Source organism: Arachis duranensis, chromosome 8 (genome assembly GCF_000817695.3).
Source record: "Arachis duranensis cultivar V14167 chromosome 8, aradu.V14167.gnm2.J7QH, whole genome shotgun sequence".
NCBI classification, from domain to species: domain Eukaryota; kingdom Viridiplantae; phylum Streptophyta; class Magnoliopsida; order Fabales; family Fabaceae; genus Arachis; species Arachis duranensis.
The window spans coordinates 1,356,896-1,378,293 of NC_029779.3; the positions used below are offsets into that span (position 1 = coordinate 1,356,896).

At 30.5% G+C, this 21,398-nt stretch overlaps 4 protein-coding genes across 4 annotated transcripts; 2 read left to right on the plus strand and 2 right to left on the minus strand.

Annotated features, from left to right (window-relative positions):
- The first annotated feature begins 8,011 nt into the window (after nt 1–8,011).
- LOC107460023 (uncharacterized) lies at nt 8,012–13,249 on the plus strand. The gene is made up of 6 exons (XM_016078337.3): nt 8,012–8,110; nt 9,411–9,448; nt 9,796–9,903; nt 10,298–10,378; nt 11,299–11,996; nt 12,506–13,249. Exons 5-6 carry the CDS (start codon nt 11,388–11,390, stop codon nt 12,872–12,874), a joined length of 978 nt encoding a protein of 325 aa, XP_015933823.1. The 5' UTR covers nt 8,012–8,110; nt 9,411–9,448; nt 9,796–9,903; nt 10,298–10,378; nt 11,299–11,387; the 3' UTR covers nt 12,875–13,249.
- Nucleotides 12,914–18,343, plus strand: LOC107460025 (protein BUNDLE SHEATH DEFECTIVE 2, chloroplastic-like). Its single transcript, XM_016078343.3, is given in 7 exon segments — nt 12,914–13,062; nt 14,602–15,914; nt 15,975–15,992; nt 15,995–16,068; nt 16,417–16,486; nt 17,064–17,160; nt 17,909–18,343. Coding segments are annotated over 6 exon segments (396 nt in total). The 5' UTR covers nt 12,914–13,062; nt 14,602–15,856; the 3' UTR covers nt 17,988–18,343.
- Nucleotides 13,384–15,708, minus strand: LOC107460026 (uncharacterized). The gene is made up of 8 exons (XM_016078344.3): nt 15,630–15,708; nt 15,319–15,463; nt 15,180–15,217; nt 14,868–14,950; nt 14,628–14,666; nt 14,364–14,434; nt 14,165–14,279; nt 13,384–14,046 (listed from the first exon to the last, which is right to left on the minus strand). The coding sequence occupies exons 1-7, from the start codon at nt 15,706–15,708 to the stop codon at nt 14,195–14,197; spliced, it is 540 nt and encodes a 179-aa protein (XP_015933830.2). The 3' UTR covers nt 13,384–14,046; nt 14,165–14,194.
- A 135-nt stretch (nt 18,344–18,478) lies between the features above and the next one.
- On the minus strand, nt 18,479–20,179 carry LOC107460027 (heme oxygenase 1, chloroplastic-like). The gene is made up of 4 exons (XM_052252769.1): nt 20,044–20,179; nt 19,723–19,949; nt 18,889–18,996; nt 18,479–18,808 (listed from the first exon to the last, which is right to left on the minus strand). The coding sequence occupies exons 1-4, from the start codon at nt 20,177–20,179 to the stop codon at nt 18,731–18,733; spliced, it is 549 nt and encodes a 182-aa protein (XP_052108729.1). The 3' UTR covers nt 18,479–18,730.
- Between the last annotated feature and the right edge of the window lie 1,219 nt (nt 20,180–21,398).

The following is a 21,398-nucleotide window of genomic DNA, read 5'->3' on the forward strand; positions in this document are numbered from 1 at the left end:
CGATATATGAAAAAATAGAAATGAAATTAGTGTATCCAAAATATTAAAAATTTTAAATTTAAAAAAATAAAAAAATTAGTGAAGGGACTAATTTAGTGCACGACATTCAATTTTAGAGACTAAAACAAGTGTAATAACCCGTACCATGCACGTGATAAAACTGAAATTATAATTTTAAATTATTCTATTAAAATTAATTTGAATTATAATAATTTAATTAACAAATAAATAATATGATGTGCATTGTTCGTGTTTTTTTTAAATATAGTATTACATATATTAACTTGAATGTAGTTATTAAGTGTTAAAAATTATGTTTGAATTATGAATTCTCTAAATAAAATTATCCCGTTTAAAATATTTAAATTATGATTTCAATCATAAATTATAATTATGATTTAAAAATTTTTTTGATATAATATTACATTTTTTTATTTTACTATTAATATGTTGATATTGTAAGTCTAAATTACAGTATTTTACTTAATCTTGACTGAAAAAAGAAAATAGTTACGTGTTTCTATCATTTAATTTGTTTAATATACAATGTGCTAACATTAACGATATTTTTAAAAAAAATATATTGATAAAAATAGATATAATATAATTACAAATATAACATAAATAAATAAAATATATAAATAAATGCGAAACCAATATGTTTACCAATGTCTTTGTTAAATTTTATAAATTAGAGAATAAATTATGTATTTGGTTGCTTGGTGATCACATAGATGATCAAGTAATTGGATTGTAAATTGATCTCATAGTGTACATCTTATTTTTTTTCTCATTTTTGAATGAAAGCGAGAATTAAGGGAGTAAGTAGTAATATATAAAAAAAAAAATTGCATCACAACACATAATTATAACCTAAAGAAATATTCATATTAAAATTTTATATACTACAAATCATGAAAATCAATGTACTGGTCACCTTTCTCTATTTTTAACCATGATATGAGTTTTTATTTTCTAGTCAAGAATCTAATAACATCTAATTGAACAAAAAAATGAATTAAAATTACCAAATTAAGAACAAATGAGTGAATAATATAAGAAATTATAACTTCGAACGTGTATAAAATAAAAAGAATTTACTGATTTATTTTATATTAAACGATAAAACTAACAATAGTATATTAATAAAAGGATATACCTTTAAAAAAAAAGTTACAATACAATTTTAAATATTTTCATAAATAAACTGTTAAAATTTTTGTTATCGATAAAATGATGCTATTATACAATTTTTTGGCAAAACTTAAAATCAAAAGGAAAATAATTTTGTGTGGGTTAATATAAATTAATTACATACCAAATAAGTAGAATCGTTTATTTGTTTGTTTCAATATATCAGTATGAGCAAGCAAATTAAAATGATTATCTAGAATTTTACGATCATCGACCAAATGTACTATACCTGACTCTATCTTAAAAGATATTTTGCACGTGTGTACAGTCAGAAGATATATTCCGCTTGATTTCTCGATCTCAAAATTTGAGGAGACATAGACTTTCCTTTCTACCAATTCATTCTTAAATATTTTTGTCAAATAATTCTTGATTGAACAATGAATTTTATCGTATTGCAAAATAAATTAAATATAAAAGCTATTAGCATTTACAAAGCTATTAAAAAGAATTGTCTTTGACTTGATTGAACAATGAATTTTATCGTATTGCAAAATAAATTAAATATAAAAGCTATTAGAATTTACAAAGCTATTAAAAAGAATTGTCTTTGACTTGTGAAATTGTGTACTTATAAAATTAACTTAAAATATGAACTACAAATATTTATAAGAATTTAATTTTAATGCGCTGACAGTGTAAAGTAGTTTTACATGTGTATCCAATTACGTAATGACACATCAATAAAAATAAATACATTTCACGTTGACCGCGTGAATGGTCATCCAAAAGAACGGATGTGATAAAATATAATAAATTATAATTAATTAATTGGTATAAATTATAATAAATTATATGATATTTAAAAAAAAAATAAAATGAATAAGAAGAAAATAAAAAGAAATAGAAGAAATAAAAGACTACAATAAAATAAATTGAGTGTGAGAGTTTTATTTTATTTTTTTTTACAAATTTTATATCACATCCGTTTTAATGATAATAAATAAAAATACATCAACTTGATATCTAAGAGAAAATGATGAGATAAAATCATAACACAGTTCTAAAACAAAAGCTTAAATTAAACCATAATATCATTGCACAACACAAATTGAAAGTAATTTCACACTATAATATACCACACAAACAGGTAAATGACTTAAGCTTAATTACGGATTTTTTTTTATTTATGCATACATGATAACACCATGGTCTATAAATGCTTCATATGGATAATATATCATATATTGCTCTGAATGATGAGTATGGGAGTTGAAGAGTGTGTGGTAGTTTGTGTCCACGATAGTTGACTTCTTGCGACGACGCCTTATAGGAAGAAAAAGAATTGTTGTAAAAGCTACATAATGAAAGAGTAATTGGTAAATGAATGATATTTTCTTATAGCATATATGGTCTTTTATAGTGGTCAAATAAAAATAGAAGGAATAAAATTTATATTTTTATATTCGAAATAGAATTTGATATTTATCGTAATAAAATTAAATAACTAATCAGTTATAATTCATGTATTTAAATAAATAAAATAAATTAAATAAAAATATTTTTAAGAATTAATCAAATCAGTTAGTTGATACAAATGATTAGTATAATTGATTTTATTTGATTTATTGAATTCAAAAAAATAAATTAGAAAATAATTGATTGAATTAATTAGTTAATATAATTAATTTATTATAATTGATTGGATTTAATAAATTAAAAAAATAATAGGAAAACATATGAGACAATAATTTTTTTTAACTAAATTAATATATATTTATTGTATTTAATCATTATAAATAACAAATCATTTATGCTATTATATATGTACTACCTGTTCTTATTCTTAAAGTTTATGGCCTCTGTAATTCCAACTATTGAGTATGATTACACAATGGACTTTGATCTTGGTAGCTCCAACAACAACTGACTAAGGTAACTGATTTTTATTTATTTTCCTTAGTATCATAACATGGCTTTTTTCTTTCATTCTTATATTCTTTTGTTTTTTTTCAGATGGTAGTAGCACATTCAAGTATAATTGGGGAATATACTCCATTGTTGATTTCCTATTGGATCCAATGCAGAAACACTCAGTCCTTTTATCTTGTTTTGTTGGTTTGTTGCGCATGTATTCAGATTGCGAATAAACCTTGCTGTTGTTGCCAAGTGTACATGTCATGTAAATTAAAGCCACGTTAGTGTGGTTTGGTTATTATTATTATTATTACTAGTGTATGTTCCCGTACCCTGTACGAAATAATACATAAAATTATATAAAAAATTTATTAAAAAATTAAATAATATATATAGTAATTATTATAAATATTTTATAAAGTTATAATTAAAATCAAACTCTGAGAATTTTTAATATTAAAATATTAAAAATAATTAATATTTGTCTTAATCAATTTGAGTTTGTTAAGTGATCATTTTACTCGTCAAATTAAATAATTATTAGGAGTTAGAATCTCGTCTTGTGTATATAGCAATTGATTGGCTAGCAATAAACCCTTAATAAATGGAGTATCAATACGTGGTTAGACTTAGCAGGAGTTTCCAAATACGCGGGTACCCGACCCATCCATATCCGGATGAAGAGGGTAATAACTTAACTCCAGTTGGGGCAGATTTTGCTCATGACAGGAGGGTATATCCGCCCCGAATATGTACATATAAATACTTTTTAGAAATTAGGATTTGCCGCACATCACAGATTTAGTGATTCATAGCTTCAGTCTATACTCTATAGCCATGCAAGATAAACTTAGTGATCCTCACCCAAAATCTTCTTCTTCTCGGCTTCTTCACAAAAAACCACATAGTTCCCGTCATCGTTGTTGCTGAGTCCATCGCCGCCTACCCCTTCACAACTCCCATCTTCCTTCACAAATCACAGCTCATGTCATCATCGCTACTCATCTCGTTACCGTCGCTGTTGAGCCCGTCGCCACCTTTCTCCTACCGAGTCCCTTTTCTCTAGGTAAATTTCACTCTCTCTCTCTCTCTCTCATTGTGAGTCTGTTAAGTTCTTCTCTTCTTCTTCCACAGACTCATCACTTAGTCCCTGTCACTATGAGCTTGGACGTTGCCGTTGTAGTTTCATCTGAGTCTGTCACCGAATAGAATAGAAATTTTATTCAAGTTAAAAATAGACATGCATGAGATCATTTTTGCATGTAATTTCTAAATTTTCTCATCCAAATTTGATCTATGTGGTTGATATTTTAGTTTGGGATTATCGTGATTTTGTTGCGACATTAATGTGATAAAAGTTTTGATAATTTCATAACTAATATATGAGATAGACCTGATTATTAAAGTAATAGAGAAATAACATTCAGATTTGCGCGTAAAATTTATCCGAGGTGATTATCTCAGGAAAATATATATTTATAACCGAAGTAGAAAATTGTTAGGAAATTATTATTTCTTAATATATATATGATAATACATATATTAATTATAATCGCAAATTAAGTAATTTCACATTAAATTACTTATATAACAGTGATCTCATTTATTGTCATAAATGTTGAATTAAATAAGTCATTATTACTTTTGATTTGGATAAATGAGATTAAAATCATAGGTACTATTTTATTTGAGTTTTAGGATTTAATGAGTGTCACACTCAAATATAAATAATGACTTCAGGATTTTGGTCTCCAAGACATCAAACTCGCCTTGGTAGCTCTTTTTCCACAGTAAAATTGTGATTCAGACCTATCAGAAATACAGAAAATTTTGGTTGACGAAGATCAAAGAACCACAAGAGACAAGCTCTCTGATCTCAATCATACTCTCGAATGAAGAGACGCTTCCACGCTCTTAGTTATATTTTTTAATGCTTTAACATGGATGATCTTGAGGTTGAGAAATCCTAAAATTTTCCGCTAAAATAGAAATTTTATTCAATCAAATGATAATAAATAATTTTATTGAATTAACTTATATTAATGTGATCATTGGATGATAAAGAATGCTAGAAAAATAAATAAATAATATTTTAAGAGTAGAAATATTAAATTGTCATTTCAATTTACTTTTTTAATCAACGATAATAAATATCTTAAATTAATTAAATTTTTACAAAAATTATACACCTAAAACTATTTCATTTTTTCAAAAATCTTTTGAAAATACAATGGTTCAATGAGAGGTTGACTATTGAGAATTGAATATAATATTTTTAAATTCGTATTTTCAATAAAAATATGTACTTAGTGCTATCCATCTTAAATAATTCTATATTTACTATTACTTATCCATCTAAATAATTTTAACATTGATAAAATATTATTTTTAAATGCAAAACATTTAAAATATATTTATTCTATTTCAAAAATTAATATTCATATTTAACTTAGAATTCCAACAAATATGACAAAAAAATATATTTTTTAGTTAAAAAATTAAAGTAAAATATTTATAAATATATTTTTGTGCTTTAGCTTTACATTTTTTAAAAAAATTTGGCAAGTCAATGGAATCAAATCATATTTCTATAACATATATAAGAATGTATATTACGCATAAATAAAAAAAATTAGGTATAGTAAGAACAAATACATAAATTAAAATAAAATTTGGAAAAATAAGAACCAATAAAATATTGAAGGAAAAAAATATAAATAAAAGAGAAACAAAATTATTAGACAGAAGAGAAATAATTTAATAAATTTTATATGTATATAAAAGAAGAATAAAAAGAAGATATACAGTAACTTATTTAATTTAGCAATATTTATAAAAATAAATACAGAGAATAAGAGAATAAAAAATAATAACAAAAAGAAGCTAAACATCTGAATTAATATAAAAAAATAAAAATAATAAAATAATGATAATCTATCATAATCTTAATCTTTTAATATAATTAATTAATAACAATATAATTAGTCTACCACAATCTTAATCTTGGGAATAAAACATCACTTTAAAATCAGATTATTATTATTAATGACATATAAATATTAAATTATATTAATATATTAATAGAAATACATTATTATAATAAAAAGTTGCAAGAATTAAAATAACTAAAACTTATTAACTTTAATTAGTTAAATTAGCATAAAATAAGAAAGAGATGATTAATCAGATTAAATAAATTAAAAAAATATTAATAAATAAAATAAATGTTACAATAATTATATTACTAATTGAAAAAAATTAATTTAATCAATTCAAATTTTTATTGAAAATAGATAATTAAAGATCATCAATGAATAAAAATAAATAGAATATAATACATTAAAGAATAATTTTGGTAGTATAAATAATAAAATTAAATTATTATATACAATTTTTATTTTTTACCTTATTATGATTGAAGTTAATATTAATGGTAAAAAAATAATTTTAGATAGTCCCAATTTATATTTTACAACATAATTAAAATACAATTCATAATTTTTTATTTTGTGATTAATTAACATTTTTTAAAATTTTTGGTTAAATCTTCTGTAATTTATGATTGATAATTTTTTTTTACAAAATACAAATTTATGATGAATTATTACAATTATAATTAATTAAAACAATAAAAAATTATAAAAAATCAAATAAAAGATAAAAAATAGAGTAAACATTTATTTTGAAACTAAAAATTTGTTAATTGTGCTAGAAATTCTAAAAATTTGTATCTTATTATATAATCAATTTTGTAACTCACTTTAACTTTATTATTCATTTATTGTATCTAAAAAAGTATATCATGTCATACTTATTTTAAAAAAAGATGAAACTCTTCAAATACATGGTATAATATATAATTTAAGAACAATAGAATAAAAATTTCTAGAATTTTATAATAGTATTTAAAATTTTCAACGACGATAATACAAAGTATTTAAATCGACCAAATGAATTCAATAATTATCATTTGCACATCTTATTTAAATTTGAATTTTAAAATTTAATTTGTATCTTTCTTTTTCTAATATAAATTATTTTTGACAAAAAATAGAGAAAAAAATTTATTAGACCAAAAAAATATCCTATCAAAAAATTATTATAAAAAAATTTATGATTAGAGAAGAAAAGAATAAAAGTATTAATAATAATTAAGAAAAAGAAACGAAGCTTGTATTAAAGAATGTTAAAAAAAAAATAATAAAATTCATATTAATAATAATAATACTGAGAAATGATGTTGTTGCTTTAGATTTCTAACATTTATTTTTGGCTATCCTTTTTTTTTATTTTTTTTAAATTATCAAGTGATAAAAAAATAAAGAACAATTAAAAAAAATAAAAACAGAAAGATCGAAAACAATAAGATTATTCGCTACAAAAAAAAAATTAAAATGGCATGGAGATTAAGGCGGTTTTAAAGAACCTCATATTTTGAAGTCATTATGGCAATTTTTTCTGCTGCCGTAGATGGCTTTATATATTTTGGCGGATCTGGTGATTATGGCGGTTTTGAACCGCCGTTTTCAAACACATATAAAAAGAGAAAAATTGCAATCCCATTCAACGCCGTTCTTCCTTCTATCCTCTCTGAACATACAACACTCTCATTTCCTCAGTGTAAAGAAGCTCTCCGACAACGCCTTCTTCCTTCTAGGGCTTCTCCTCTCTTCGCCGGTTACGATCTCTCCAGGTACCTCTCCTTCTCAAGTTAAACTGAAACCGAAACCGAAATGCTGTTTTCGTACATAGAGAAGCCGAAATCGAAACTGATGCTGTTTTATTTTGTTTTTTCTTTTGTGCTGTGGAGACGAAGATTCCGGCGAGAGGCAAGGCTCTGGTGGCTACTGACCTCAGCATTTCGATTCCAGAAGGCACCGATTTCTTTGTTTTTGTTTGGGTTAGGATTTCAAAATTGCTTTTGGTGCTGATTTTTGGGGTTTTGTTTCTCTGCAGCTCTGTTAGGGATTTTTGGCTCTTCCGTTGAAGCATTGGATTGACGTTGGTACGGGGGTGATTGACGACGATCTCAGGTCTTCTTTCGCTTACTTCTATTAAGGTGTTTCTCTCTCTCTCTCTCTGAACTCAGATCTTCTATTGCTTACTTCTATTAAGGTGTTTCTTTGATCTCTGATCTCAGATCTCAGATCTCAGAAAAACCTTGGAATAGAAGAAAAACCTTGCCATCGATGTGTTGTTGACTGGGATTAGACTCTTGCTTACCGGTTGCGGCCTTGCCTTCAGTTACAGGGCAAGCAAGCAACTTGTGTGGATCACGCTCATGCAACACATGAAATTTAGCTTCATTTCGATACTGTGTTTGAAAGTTCAGTGTATGCCCGTATTTCCTTTTCACAAATATCAAAATTATTGGCTAACCTATCTTTCATATTCCCTTAAAAAAAGGAAAAAAGTTCTCCTAAGTTATAATACAGACCTATAATGGATAAGGAAAGAGGGTGTTTTTAGTGTGGAAGTGATTTGAATTATTTGTGTGCTAATACAGACAGAGAGCCTACTGAACTTTTATTCATTATTATTGATTGATGTTTGTGTGCCTTGTAAGGCTGGCATCTCATTATTCAAACTATTAGTTTATCCGCCTCTTTTGCCTAGTTAAATAGTTACTTTATTTAGCATATAATAATTATCTATAGTAGTAGAACTACAATTACAACCAAGTTGCCTGCATGTTCAATGGCTCAAATTGATTAATCATTTCAAAAAATGTTAGGAGATAATAGTTTTAGTGTAAAATAGAAGATAATTGGCTAATATTAATTCAAATGTAAAGTAAAAACAAAGAAAAAGTATTAGTCTAGTCATCCAAAATTTTTTTATGTGACCTACTCTTTTTTCCTTTTGCTATTGCTTCTATTAATACGTGGACTGTGGTTCTGGAAAATGAAAACTTGGTAAGAGTAAGAACAAAATTGATTATGGATGATCGTGGTTTATATGTAAAAGAAGATTTTTTCTTTGAGAAAAAATCACCACTTTTTTGTTATTTTGATGTGTGTATTGGACACTGGTTGAGCTGTTTCTTTGATTTTGGACTTGCTTCTTAGGCACTTAGAACCATTTTGTTTTGCAGTTTGGGAACTAGTTTATGAGGCAATAACTGAACTATGTTTGCTTTGTTTTGCTTACTTCTATTTAGTTCTCTTTATTTCTCAAGCAAAAGGAAGCAACTCAAGTAGTGTAAAGGTGTTATTCAAATTGTGTGTTTTTTCTTCTGAAGTTGATCTGTTTTGCTACTCAATTTTGTCATGAGTTGTTGAAATATGAGTGATTATGTTGCAGTTTGTGTAGTATGTTGCAGTTTGTGATATCCAACTATATTTAACTCAATTTTGTAGAATTCTGCACTCAAGGTTCATATCTTCTTCATTATTAGGTAACTTTCTTTTTCCTCTGCTGAATTATTGAGTATGCTTCTCTGTCTTGACTCTTGACCTTAAAGGGTAATCAAATATCTTTTCTTTTTGTGCTGTGTTTTACTTCCTGGTGTTTAATTTTGAACTTGTTTGAGGAAAGACACTCATATACATACATACACACACAGATGGTTATCATTTCTAGTAGTTGTTTGTTGTGTTTGTTGCTGTATCAATGAAAACCTAACCTTCTGTTTCCCTTCAAACTTAACCACCTGAACATATCATACCATAGTGCTTGACAATTTGCAATAGTGAACGACTTATTGCAACTTTTCTGTTTGTTCTATTTTTCATTTTTCTGCAGGAGGACTTTGATGAATTCAGCGATGTTGATGAACTATACAGCTCATTGCCTTTAGATAAGGTGGAGACTCTTGAAGATCTTGTTACAATCCCCCCTGGCCTATCTAAGGTATTTGTTTGCTCACGATTGTTTTGTTGCAAGTATACAAGGGATCATTTAGTAATACATATTGAAGCATATGTAGATTCAATTTACCACATTGGGTCATTGATTAATTTTTCACGTTGGCAAATTTTGCTGGATTCCTTGCTGGGCTATGCAGTTTATGATGGTAATGTATTATAGAAGTCTAACATTTAATTGATGGGTGATGCGGATTTTAATTTCGGAAGTGGTTAACTCTTTACAAGATACCCTCCATGAACCTCTTAATTGTGGGAGTCTAATGCACTGAGTTATCCTGTTTTTATTGGTTATTTTGACCCTAGGTTCCTATAGCATTCTCTTTAACTTGTAAGAACAATTCCTTTTGGAACTCCTGATTTGTTTTGTTTTCTGGTAGGCTACTCCTAGTCTCAGCTTGAAGAATACTTTGGCTGTTTCAGCATCACAATCAGCATCAGCATCTGCCTCACAAACATCTGTATGTATTTCATGTTTATATTTATATGGAAGGATGCAGGAGTCAATGTTGTTGATATGAAAACATAAGAATGGTTTTCAGAAAACTTTTGAGGGATTAAATGTTAGGATGTTATTTTTTTCATCCCATAAAAAAAGGGCTATCCCGTTCTTTTTATGTGGCCTATAAGCAATTTTGATGATGTGATCTTAAAGCATCTGTCTAATTAAGAGTAATAGTAGTTAAGATTTTCAGATAATTATTGGTCTCTCACCTAGTGGGTGTAGAAACAAGCGTGCATCTGCCATTTTAGTATGTAGTACCTAACATTAAAAACTTTTTTTTTTGTTATTGGTGTGAAGATTTCTTTTGCCAGTTTCCTTTTTAACCCAAAAAATGAATCACATAACATGTTGGGCCCAATCCAAACAATCTGAAAATTCAATCGTGGACTCTCTTCAAAGCATTACTAAATTTCATTCAAATTGGGCTAAGAGAAATAGAGATATTTAGCCAAATACAATACCAAAAAATAAAAGATTGTGGATTTAGTTTATGTCTTGTTTAAATTGTAATTTATGAGAAGTCCTTATAGGTATGCCGTTTCGCTAGAAGTCCTTTGTTCACTTATTTATGTCTACCTACCCCATTTTAGCATTGGTAAAAGTGTAAATCCTTATTTCAAACCACAAATATATGTGCATCAATATACTAATTATCTAAATTAAGTTAAATATATTTAGATATAATATATCTATCTATATTTCATCTGTCAAACACAATTTTATGTTTCCGAATCCCTATCTCTATCTCCTGAAATAAACGCAGCCTAATTGTCATTTACTTACTTAATACCCACAAAAAAAAAAAAATGATTTGGATCCTGTATTTTGCTGACACTCTTGTTCTTCTTCACTACTCACTGAGTCATCATTGATCAGGTTGAAACTATCACATTCTCCCGTTCGCAGATCGAAATCTAAAAGATCCCATCTTTCACGAACCTGAATTATATCCATTCTCGTTTCCAATGCCAAATGCCTGGAAAAGAGACAAACCCACGAGGCTACTCTCCCCAAAGTTCCTCTTTTTACTCTTCTCCTCCACACTCATCCTCATCGTCATCTTCCTCTCCTCTTCTCGCCCCTCCAGCCCTAACCCTAACCCTAACTACTTCGCCCTCAACAATCGCCTCTCGTTCCATGCAATCTCCCCCTTTGACTGCTTCAATTCCCCACAGGCCCACCCTGTTATCGCTAGCACCGTCGAAGGGGTTCGCTACCCATTCCTCTTCTCACTCTCCGATTTTGGAACCCTTCCCGATAAGCCCCACAAGAACATCGTCAGGATCCTCAAAGGTAAGCCCTTTCGGAAGCCCGACATATCCGTGACGGTTCAGGACATTCTGGAGAAGGCCAAGACCGAAGGGAGAGACGGCTTTTTCGTCGACGTGGGTGCCAATGTCGGCATGGCCACCTTCGCCGCTTCGGCTATGGGCTTCCCGGTCTTGGCCTTCGAGCCCATCTTTGAGAACTTGCAGAAGATCTGTGAAGGGATTTTCTTCAACAGGGTGACCAATTTGGTTTCGTTGTTTGAGGCTGCAGCTTCTGATCGGCTTGGTAACGTTACGGTTCACAAGGTGCTATTTTATTTTTAAATGTAATTTTGTTGCTTGAATTCAATTTTGGTTCCTGTATTTGGCGTTGATTTATTTGTTTAGTTGTTTACTTGAGCTATAATTGTTGAAGGCTGATACTAATATAATAGCTCAGAAAATAATCCTTTAGGTGTAGGGTGAATTTTGGAGAGTAGAGTAGGAAATTGCAGCTAATGAGGATAATTTAAGAGCTCAATTGTGTCGCATTTACTCTCTAAAAGTGTAAAGTAATTAGAGTGGTTAATGTATATCAGGAGTTAGTTTGAGCTTAGTAACTACACTAATTACTAATGGAAATTGAAAATGCAACTGTGAAGTTTTACATGTTAATCCTATGTCTTATGTAATCATAATTAATGGTTATGTCTCAGGGTTGCTTCTAGTTTAGTCATAGGAAGCAATGAGTGATATTTCAGTTATAGTCATTAGCTTATGTTGAAATAGATTGCGAGTTCTGATGAGATCAAATTTTCTTTTACTTGATTCATCAGTTGGTTGGTAGGCTGGACAACAGTGCTATCTCTGCCACAGGTGCAAAGTTGGCATTCAAGTCTAATGAAGAGGTTGCAATTCAAGTAAGGACTGTTCCTCTTGATGAAGTGATTCCGGAATCGGAGCGAGTGCTTCTGCTTAAAATAGATGTCCAAGGCTGGGAATATCATGTCCTCAAAGGAGCAACAAAGTTGCTCTCAAGAAAGGGAAGCCAAGCACCATATCTCATATATGAGGAAGACGAGCGTTTGTTAGAGGCCAGCAATAGCACTTTCAAAGAGATCCGAGACTTCCTAAGTAGTGTGGGTTATAATGATTGCACCAAGCATGGCACGGATGCACACTGCACCAAGAAGGATGTAAGATGATTGATTGTGTAATTTTTAGTTTTCAGATTTGCAGCAGCACCTTGATGGAAAACCAAGTCATTGCTCTTTTTCTGGAAAAGCTACTTCTTGAATGGTGAATTTGATTAGAGATGCTGATGGAAAGAAGTTAAGATGGGAGGCAAAACTACGCCGCCAACGGCAAACTCGGTAGTTACTTGATATCACACGTAAGTATATCTCTCTGTAGAAATTGGGAGGGAATATGTTCTAGACATGAAATTCTCGTGATTCTTGTGTACATTAATATATCTGTGGGTGTCTTTGAGGCTTGTATCCTAGATTTTAATTGTGAGCACTGAGCAGTGATTTCCAGCTACAATTTTTTTTAAATAGAAATTCAAATTTTCATTGAAATCTATTTATAACAGGTTCATACGGTCTATGAAAAGGATTTAAAAATTAAAATTCATGATATCATTTTTGGTGTCATAAAACAATATGGACGTATAAATTATAGAGTGAACCTATCATCTGTAGCAGCCAACAGAACAGAATCTATATACATAGGTATTGTGTACGTTATTCGATACACCTTCTATGATGGCAAATAGCCAAATACAATTGATCAATATCAATGGAAACCGAAAGTATCCACATGTTCCAACAAGACTCCAGAATATTATTGGACGAATTTTATCTTCTTGGTCAACATTGAATGAATTCTTTAGCTTCAATTTGTGTGCAATTTGAATCAACAGAGAGCAATGTGCAGGAGTAACAGGAACTCTTGATATTTGCAATACAAACACCAATATTCTTATCTTCAGAAGCCTTTTTACAAGGACCATACTCACCATAAGATTTCTATGGTTTCCGAGGCATCCTAATTTTAAAAACATTTACTCTTAGGAAATTTTAGAACCCTTTTGTTCTATGGTGTCATGATCAAATACCATTTTGTGCAGGCATAGATGCTACATATACAAAAATTCTGTTGATAAATAACATGTTTTACATTTTCACAAGTGCCATGTAACTTGTGGGTTGTGGCAAACCAATTTGGTAACTACAGCTTTGTGGTAATAAATACAGAATATGGGATTGATACCTGAGGATCTAATCACACAGCTAGCTCTTTAGGATTCTTTTGGACCACTACTTTTTGAAGGTCCTGCTCTTTCCACCATAACATCATAAAGCTGCTTCCCATTCTGCTTGTCATACACAATAAATCATCAAGAAACAGTAAACATGAAGAAAATGTTGAATCTGAAAATAAATATAAAATTTAAGTAGCTGGAAATGATTTCCTATATTTATTATACTTACAAGATTATTGGGAAGAAATGAATTTGTCCCTCAGGCTTTGTTTGTGTCTCCTTGAAGTAGACTAAAATTAGGGAAGTTAGGCCACCAGAATTCCCAATTAATAAATGTTGAGTACCTGAACAGCAAATAAAAGCAGGGTTTTCATTCATGCTACTGCTCTGAAACTCCAATTGGTATATACAATAAATTTGATTCTTACTTCCAGCGGTTTTTTCCTCCCACAAATGCATTTTCTCCTGATTCCTCAAGCTGGTCACCTATCCTTACTTCCTAAACCATAAATTTTCTCTCACTCATATATACATAATTAAAACTACAAAATCAAAAAGTATCAACAATACATTTAGATGAAGACAAGATCACAGAAATAATATGCAGATTAAGTTATACATTATGATTATATTGACTAAAAATGAATGGCTATTTGATTTTGACAGAAGCGAGAGGCGAGAAGGCAACAAACCAGAGCCTCATCACCAAAGACGAATCTCACTCTAGTGGCCTGAGGGAAAGACAAATAATAAAAGAAAAAGTCAGCTGCCAAAAATGGAATGGAAAAGATGATACATATTGTAGTAATCAGAGTGGTAAAAAAGCAGCTAAGAAAATGATACAGCTTCTTTGAAACAAAGTACTTATATCGTTATGCAAGTTTGTGAGACCCTCTTTATTACACCACCATTTACTGATAAATAATAGTTACCTGAACCAAGAGAAGCAATCCAAGAAGGCCAACAGGAACTGCAGATACCAAATTCTCTGTATAGGCCAACCCACCAGCAACTCCTGATAGTACAATTTTGAGTCAAACAGTAATCTAGGGAGAAATTGAATTGGCTCATTTAAGTAATGGTAAAAGTAGTTTGCAAGATATGCTTCCATTTCATTCCTCTAGATTTTAATCCACCTTGCTTCCAAGAACATATGCACATTCAACTCGTTATGCCATCCACCATAAAATTATGTGCTTAAAACACATACAAATAAAGAATGAGAAGAAGTAACAAGTATCTACCAAGTAGCACAATTGGAATCCTATAATCTGGTTCTACTCTTCACCCTCCTTCCAAGCTGTCAACGAAAGAAAATTCACCACAGACCACAGCTAGAATTCAATAGTTCATGTTATCTCAATTACATGCAAGAAAATTAACATAAGAGCCATAGAAGGGTTAACAACTAAACGGTTTCCATGGTTGTTAATAGCTATTTGTGTCCCACAGAAACTTGGATTACACAAAACTTGTCCGCCAAATGAAGTCCTGAAAGCACTCAACTTTCCAATCTCTTCTCTCCTCCCTGAAACAAACACATAAGACATTTAACTGAAAAGGGAAATGAAATCTTGAAAAACAAACTAGGGATTATGCTTACTATGGATCGGAAAAAAGCTGTGTAGGGACAACAGAGTGCTCGCCATTTGTTTGTGTTTCTCAAAACCGAAGTGGGGGTGAAGTGTGATTACCGTTATGCCAACCATTTTGTGTCATCAAAGTTGTCGTCTTTGGAGGTAAATCAGGTAATTGGAACATGCCCAAGGGCATTGAAGGAATAAAGGAATAAACTTTTACCTTACCCCACGAATTTGAGGGCCTTATCTCAGTTATCTGCTTCAACTCTGTTCTTTCGTTGCCACCAAGAAGTTGAGAACTGAGAAGAACTCACTCTCCTTCTTCGACCTTGAGATTTTGAATGGCGCACTCTCCTTGTTTTGCTCCTATTTGTTCCTTAAAGTCCTCGAACCGACCAGGTACCTTTAACTTTCTCTGTGTTTATGTAATTGAATGCGACTTCGTTTTACTTGAAATAGGAGTAGTTACTGGAAATTCGGTCGAAAAGCTTTTCCGATAACAGAAGCATGCCAGAATGCTAAAGCTCGAAAATTTCAGTCTTTGGAGGTTAAGGTGAGATTGAATTCAGTATCCCATTTATAAAGTATGATGCTTTGTCTTTTCATTTGTTTTATATCATAAATGATAATTTGTTCGCAGCAGAGAGAGACCATTGGAGCTGAGCTTATCAGTATTCAATCTTGTGATAATTAAATTTAACTGGCTGGGAGAAAGAAAACTTATTCAGCGATTTTGGTCATTTGAATTTCATAAATTGATTCTTCAGGACATGAGTATATATTTAGTTTTTCTTGAAAAATTTGATGTGGTAGAGCATGTATCAAACGTCGCTAGTTTTCTATTTATTGTGTATTGCAATGCAAGCACCTTGAATTCCTTTCTGAGCTTGATTGAATACAGGCTGCGGAAGACAACAGTCAAACCACCACAAAAACAAAGACCATTGTTTGTCCTGACTGTGACGGAAATGGTAAGTGGAAATGTTGGTTTTCCACTTTTTTATAGTTTTCTTAATGAGTACCTTTATCTGGTTTCATATAGCAATTGCTAGTTTCATTTATCATCCCTTTTCCTCGACAAGTGTTTGGCAATAGTGATGGAAATCTGCACCAAATAATGACAATGGTATGCTAGTTCTATTAGGGATCTTGTACATTTGGAAATGTCGTAGTGGCTCAGCCTTTATCATTTCATTCTCCATGTGACAAAGCAATTAATTAGCCTGGACATACCTTCACATAGTATTGGTAATCCATTGCCAATGATAGTCCTCTCCTTTTTGTATTAGTGCAGAATATTTATCATTCTTGATGATAAATCATGGTTTCTCACAATGCTTACTTGATGCCAGCTTCTCTTTCTTTTACTTTTTATTTTTAATTATATATATATATATGTTGGTCACAATTAGAACAGATAGTTCTAATTTCTTGATAGGATGAGCTGGCAGATGTTTAAGTTTGTTCTTGATAGCGTTCCATTAGAAATATCTTCATTCATGTATAAATCTTTTGCACTGGTTTATTATGCTTTTGTTCTACTATCAGGTGCAATCTTATGCACTCAATGCAAAGGCACTGGAGTTAACTCGGTAGACCACTTCAATGGACAATTTAAAGCTGGTGGATTATGTTGGCTATGCAGGTAATTAGATCAAAATGTTCAAGTATGAGCATGTGTTCTGAGCTATTTTTTCTGTGGTATTTGTTTTTTTGCTATGCCATTATGTACTTGTATGTATCAATTTCCAATAGAAATATTGAGTGTATGTATAAACATCATTGTCGCTGCCACATCTTGCTTGCATCATGCGATTTCAGCAATACTGTAATAAGAGTCGGAGACTGAGAGACAGACTGAAATAAGTTTTAGTATTGTGTTTGGTGTAAAGTAGGAGACAGAGACTGAAATAAGAATGAAGCTCTAATTTAATTTGCACAAAAGGTAAAGTTTGAATTAATTAATTGAAATAGAGGTTTTTTAGATATAAAATGTTATTAAAGTTTCAGTCTCCGTTCCCAAAAATTTTAGTCTCCTGTGTCCCCACTGAAATTTTGGAGACAGAGACTGAAATTTTAGTACCAGTTTTTGGGCCAATAAACATGATACTGAGTCTCAGTCTTCCAGTCTCCGTCCCAATACCTCAAAACAAACGCTACCTTAGTCTCAGTCTCTCTTCCAAATGTTACCTAATTGTGTTGGTATGGATTGCCTGTCCGACATGACTAATATACTTCTCCCTTCCCCTCTTCATAACATTGTTGAAAATTTGGGTACGAAAAGCACTCAGAATATAATACTTTGTTCAAGTCTATTAAACATAATGGCAAATCTCTTCTTTGTTTGTGATTAGCTACAATGGAATCCTATCAAACATACATGTTTCTTGCAGGGGTAAAAAGGACATTTTGTGTGGAAATTGTAATGGGGCTGGCTTCATTGGTGGATTCATGAGCACATTTGATGATTAGAAGATTGCCTACATTGAATTTTTGAAGATTCCCCATGGCTAAAGGAAGAGAAAAGCAAGTTGGAATCCGTTTGTTCATTTTCTTTTTTGTTGTATGTGTGATCAATGTTATAGTACTCTGCAGCTGTGACAATAAGATTTTGTTTGAGTTCATGATTGTTCCTTGGTCGATTAAATAATCTTCAGGTTCTGTATAATTAGTATATGCAATTTGGAAGATGTTCAATTGATATTTGATAATCACTTTTCAATGTCAGACTAATAGTTTGAAGAAGTTTATTTTTCTTTTAAATGAATTTTTAAGCAAGTTTCAGTTTGGTTGGTTCCAACCAAAGGGATACTCAGTTAATCATAAAAAAGAACCTCATGTGCATAGTTAGCAAACCTATCTCTGCTTGAATTGAAAATTTAATAGCATATACTTCACAATCATCATAATATAAAGGATATTGTTGTTAGATACATTTCATAAAATGTTCTCATTCTCAAAGTAATGCACCAGACAGAAAATATTTAATTATATAATTATAATGACAGTACAACTCCAATATCTGAGTTACATGTTGCTTTTTGATTTCATTGGTATATTATTACAGGTGAAGATGGATCTCAGCCAATATTATGAATTTAAATCCTTAAGATAGTCATTGCATGTATTTACTTTCTGCAAATCGCACCAGATGGAAGCCGCGTGCACTGATGTGTCCTTCATTGTTATTCCGAGAGGTATCATGGCAGCAGCGCCTATGATCGTGACAGTATCAAACGGAGAACCTCGCCTGACATCTTGAATGTTTTCTCCGTTTCTTCTTCAGTCCATCCCTGAGAAAATCACAAAGGAATCTATCAGAAAAACTGCAAGGCAATGTAGTAAAAGGATTATGAGAGTTAAAGAAACTTACTTCAGTAACTTTGTTCAGCTTGTCCCTCACGTTCTGTAACAACTGGGAAAGGTTGCCATCCCATTTATAAAACTCTAACTCTTTCTTGTTAAGCAACTTTTCAGCTACCTGCATTAGTGAAGATTAAGATGCAAGAAAATCTTGAGTACAGAACAGGTAAACTATCATATATTTTTTCAGTTTTTCTGCCAGATGTTTATAGTTTGAGATATATTTAAAATGTATAGAAATATTACATCCGCTAAAGCTTTATATGCTGCTGTTATGAAAAGGATCAACCCTGCAGTGGTGGGATACCACACACATGCAGAATTTTGTTTAGTCTATTCTTCCTTATTTTAGTTTTAGTCTGTTTTGACACTAATATTTTCTTAACAATCAAACATATATTCTCTTTGTTTTGTTAATTAAAAAATAATTTAAATACAAAATGAATTAGTAGCAATCATATTTTTATACGAATATCAAGAATATTTGGTGTATAAATAGCATTTTTCTTTCAGTTTGGTCATTAATTGGAAGTGACATCATTTGAACCTTTGCCAACAGGTGAAATAAAAAATGTTATATATACATCAAAAATCATCCACCGAATCAATCAGTATATATGTGTATAATTACTTGTATAGTTTCACTCATTTTGTATTTCATATGACTACGAGTGACTGATTTAGTGGCTATTTTTTGTGTATACCTAGCATGGTTGGGTTGAAATTCAAAGGCTAAGTGAAACAACATTACATCAGTACTATTGATTAATTACCAAGAATATAGCATAGAATATAACAGAACTATGCAGAGATATCTGCAACTTTGACATAAATGGAGTTTTACATGTATCTGATCTGTTATCTTTTTCCCAATCATTCTTCCACCGGCTGAATGTGCGAAGTAGATGTTGTAAAAGTGGCAGATAAAGGCTTGCTCGTCCTTGAGATACTTGGCATAGTTAAGACCTGGTGAAGAAGGTTCTGGGATGGCATGACCTTCTTCCTTGAACCACTTCAAATCTTTTGCCAAATTTGCACACCTTTCCAACCCTGTGTTCCTGAATTCATCATCTGCACAAGGACATCAAGAGATTCAATCATGTAATAATCATAATCGGTCCTGCTAAGGAAACAATAAGAATGATTTTTTAATTTGAATCATAACGATTGTAACTAACATGTTGGATGATCTTCTCAAGAGTGTCAAAAACAACCATGCTATCCACAAGAAACTTGAGGTATCCATCAATGGTAGGGTCCCATTTGGAAACTGATCGCTCCTCAGGTTGCTTAGGTTGCATGCTCCCTTGTATGCATCTTCATAGACACAGACTTCAGTTCCTCCACAAACATCTTCCTGGGTGGAGCTTCAGACACATAAACAAACTCCATAGACATCCTTAACAATCACAAAACTTAAAGGATATTTGATTTTCAACTCTTGTTGAAGTTGCAATGAAATGAAAGAATGAGTGCACGGAACCTTTAAATAAGCCAAGGAATGGAATGTTGCACAAGTAACAGTTTTAATCTTCAACTAATTATATAATAATAATAACATTACTAATAATATAAATGTATTGTAAACCATGTAATATAAAACTGCGTGACGTTGAAATTGTTCTGACTAATGGGTATGTATATTAGCAAAGAATTTTTTTAATCAAATATGAATAGAAGTTTTTTATTTGATATTTTTGCGACTATGTTGGATATAATTTCTTTTAATTTTGTGCAATCTATATTGGTATCTATGATTGGAGGATCATATTTTATATTCTATATTTTATATCTTTAACTCATCCTTATCAAGTTATCGGATTCTATATTTTATATCTTTAACTTCATCCTTATCAAGTTATCGTGTTTTTCTGCTCTCTATCATCCTTGAGCTTTAAATTTATCCGCTTATTTGTTTTATTTTAAATTTATTTCCTAGAATTTCTTTTCCTTAATTAACTTCATGAAAATCTGGGGGATTAAAAGGTTTAGGTACTTGTTGCATGTTTAGGTAAGAATATTTATTTGGGAATTGGGACAAAATTCCTTTTCTTTTTTATTTTATTTTCCCCCTCCCTTAAGGGCTGAGGCCTTAATGACGTTTACAACTTTGTTAGATCCTTCTGTGCTGAAAATTGTTTTATACTTTTGCGCAAAAGTATAATTATCAAACTTGTGGAATAGTTTACTCATTCGCTTATTTAACTAAGTGCTAAAGGTTTAAATATTATTTTGTATATGTAATAATATATTAATTAATAAAAAATTTTAAATAAAATTTAAATTATGATAAATTAATTTTTAACCTATTAAATTAAGAAATATTTAAGAAAAAAAATATCAAACTTACTAATTGTAATTCCTACTCCTTTCAAATACACATTTTGATTTTTTTAAACTACTTATTCTTTCTTATAAAATTAGTAGGCAAACTTTTCATCCCAACAAATTTAATGATTTTTCACTTTTAGTTTAATATTTTCATCTTTAATGCTTTTCTCGACTTTTCTTCATTTACCA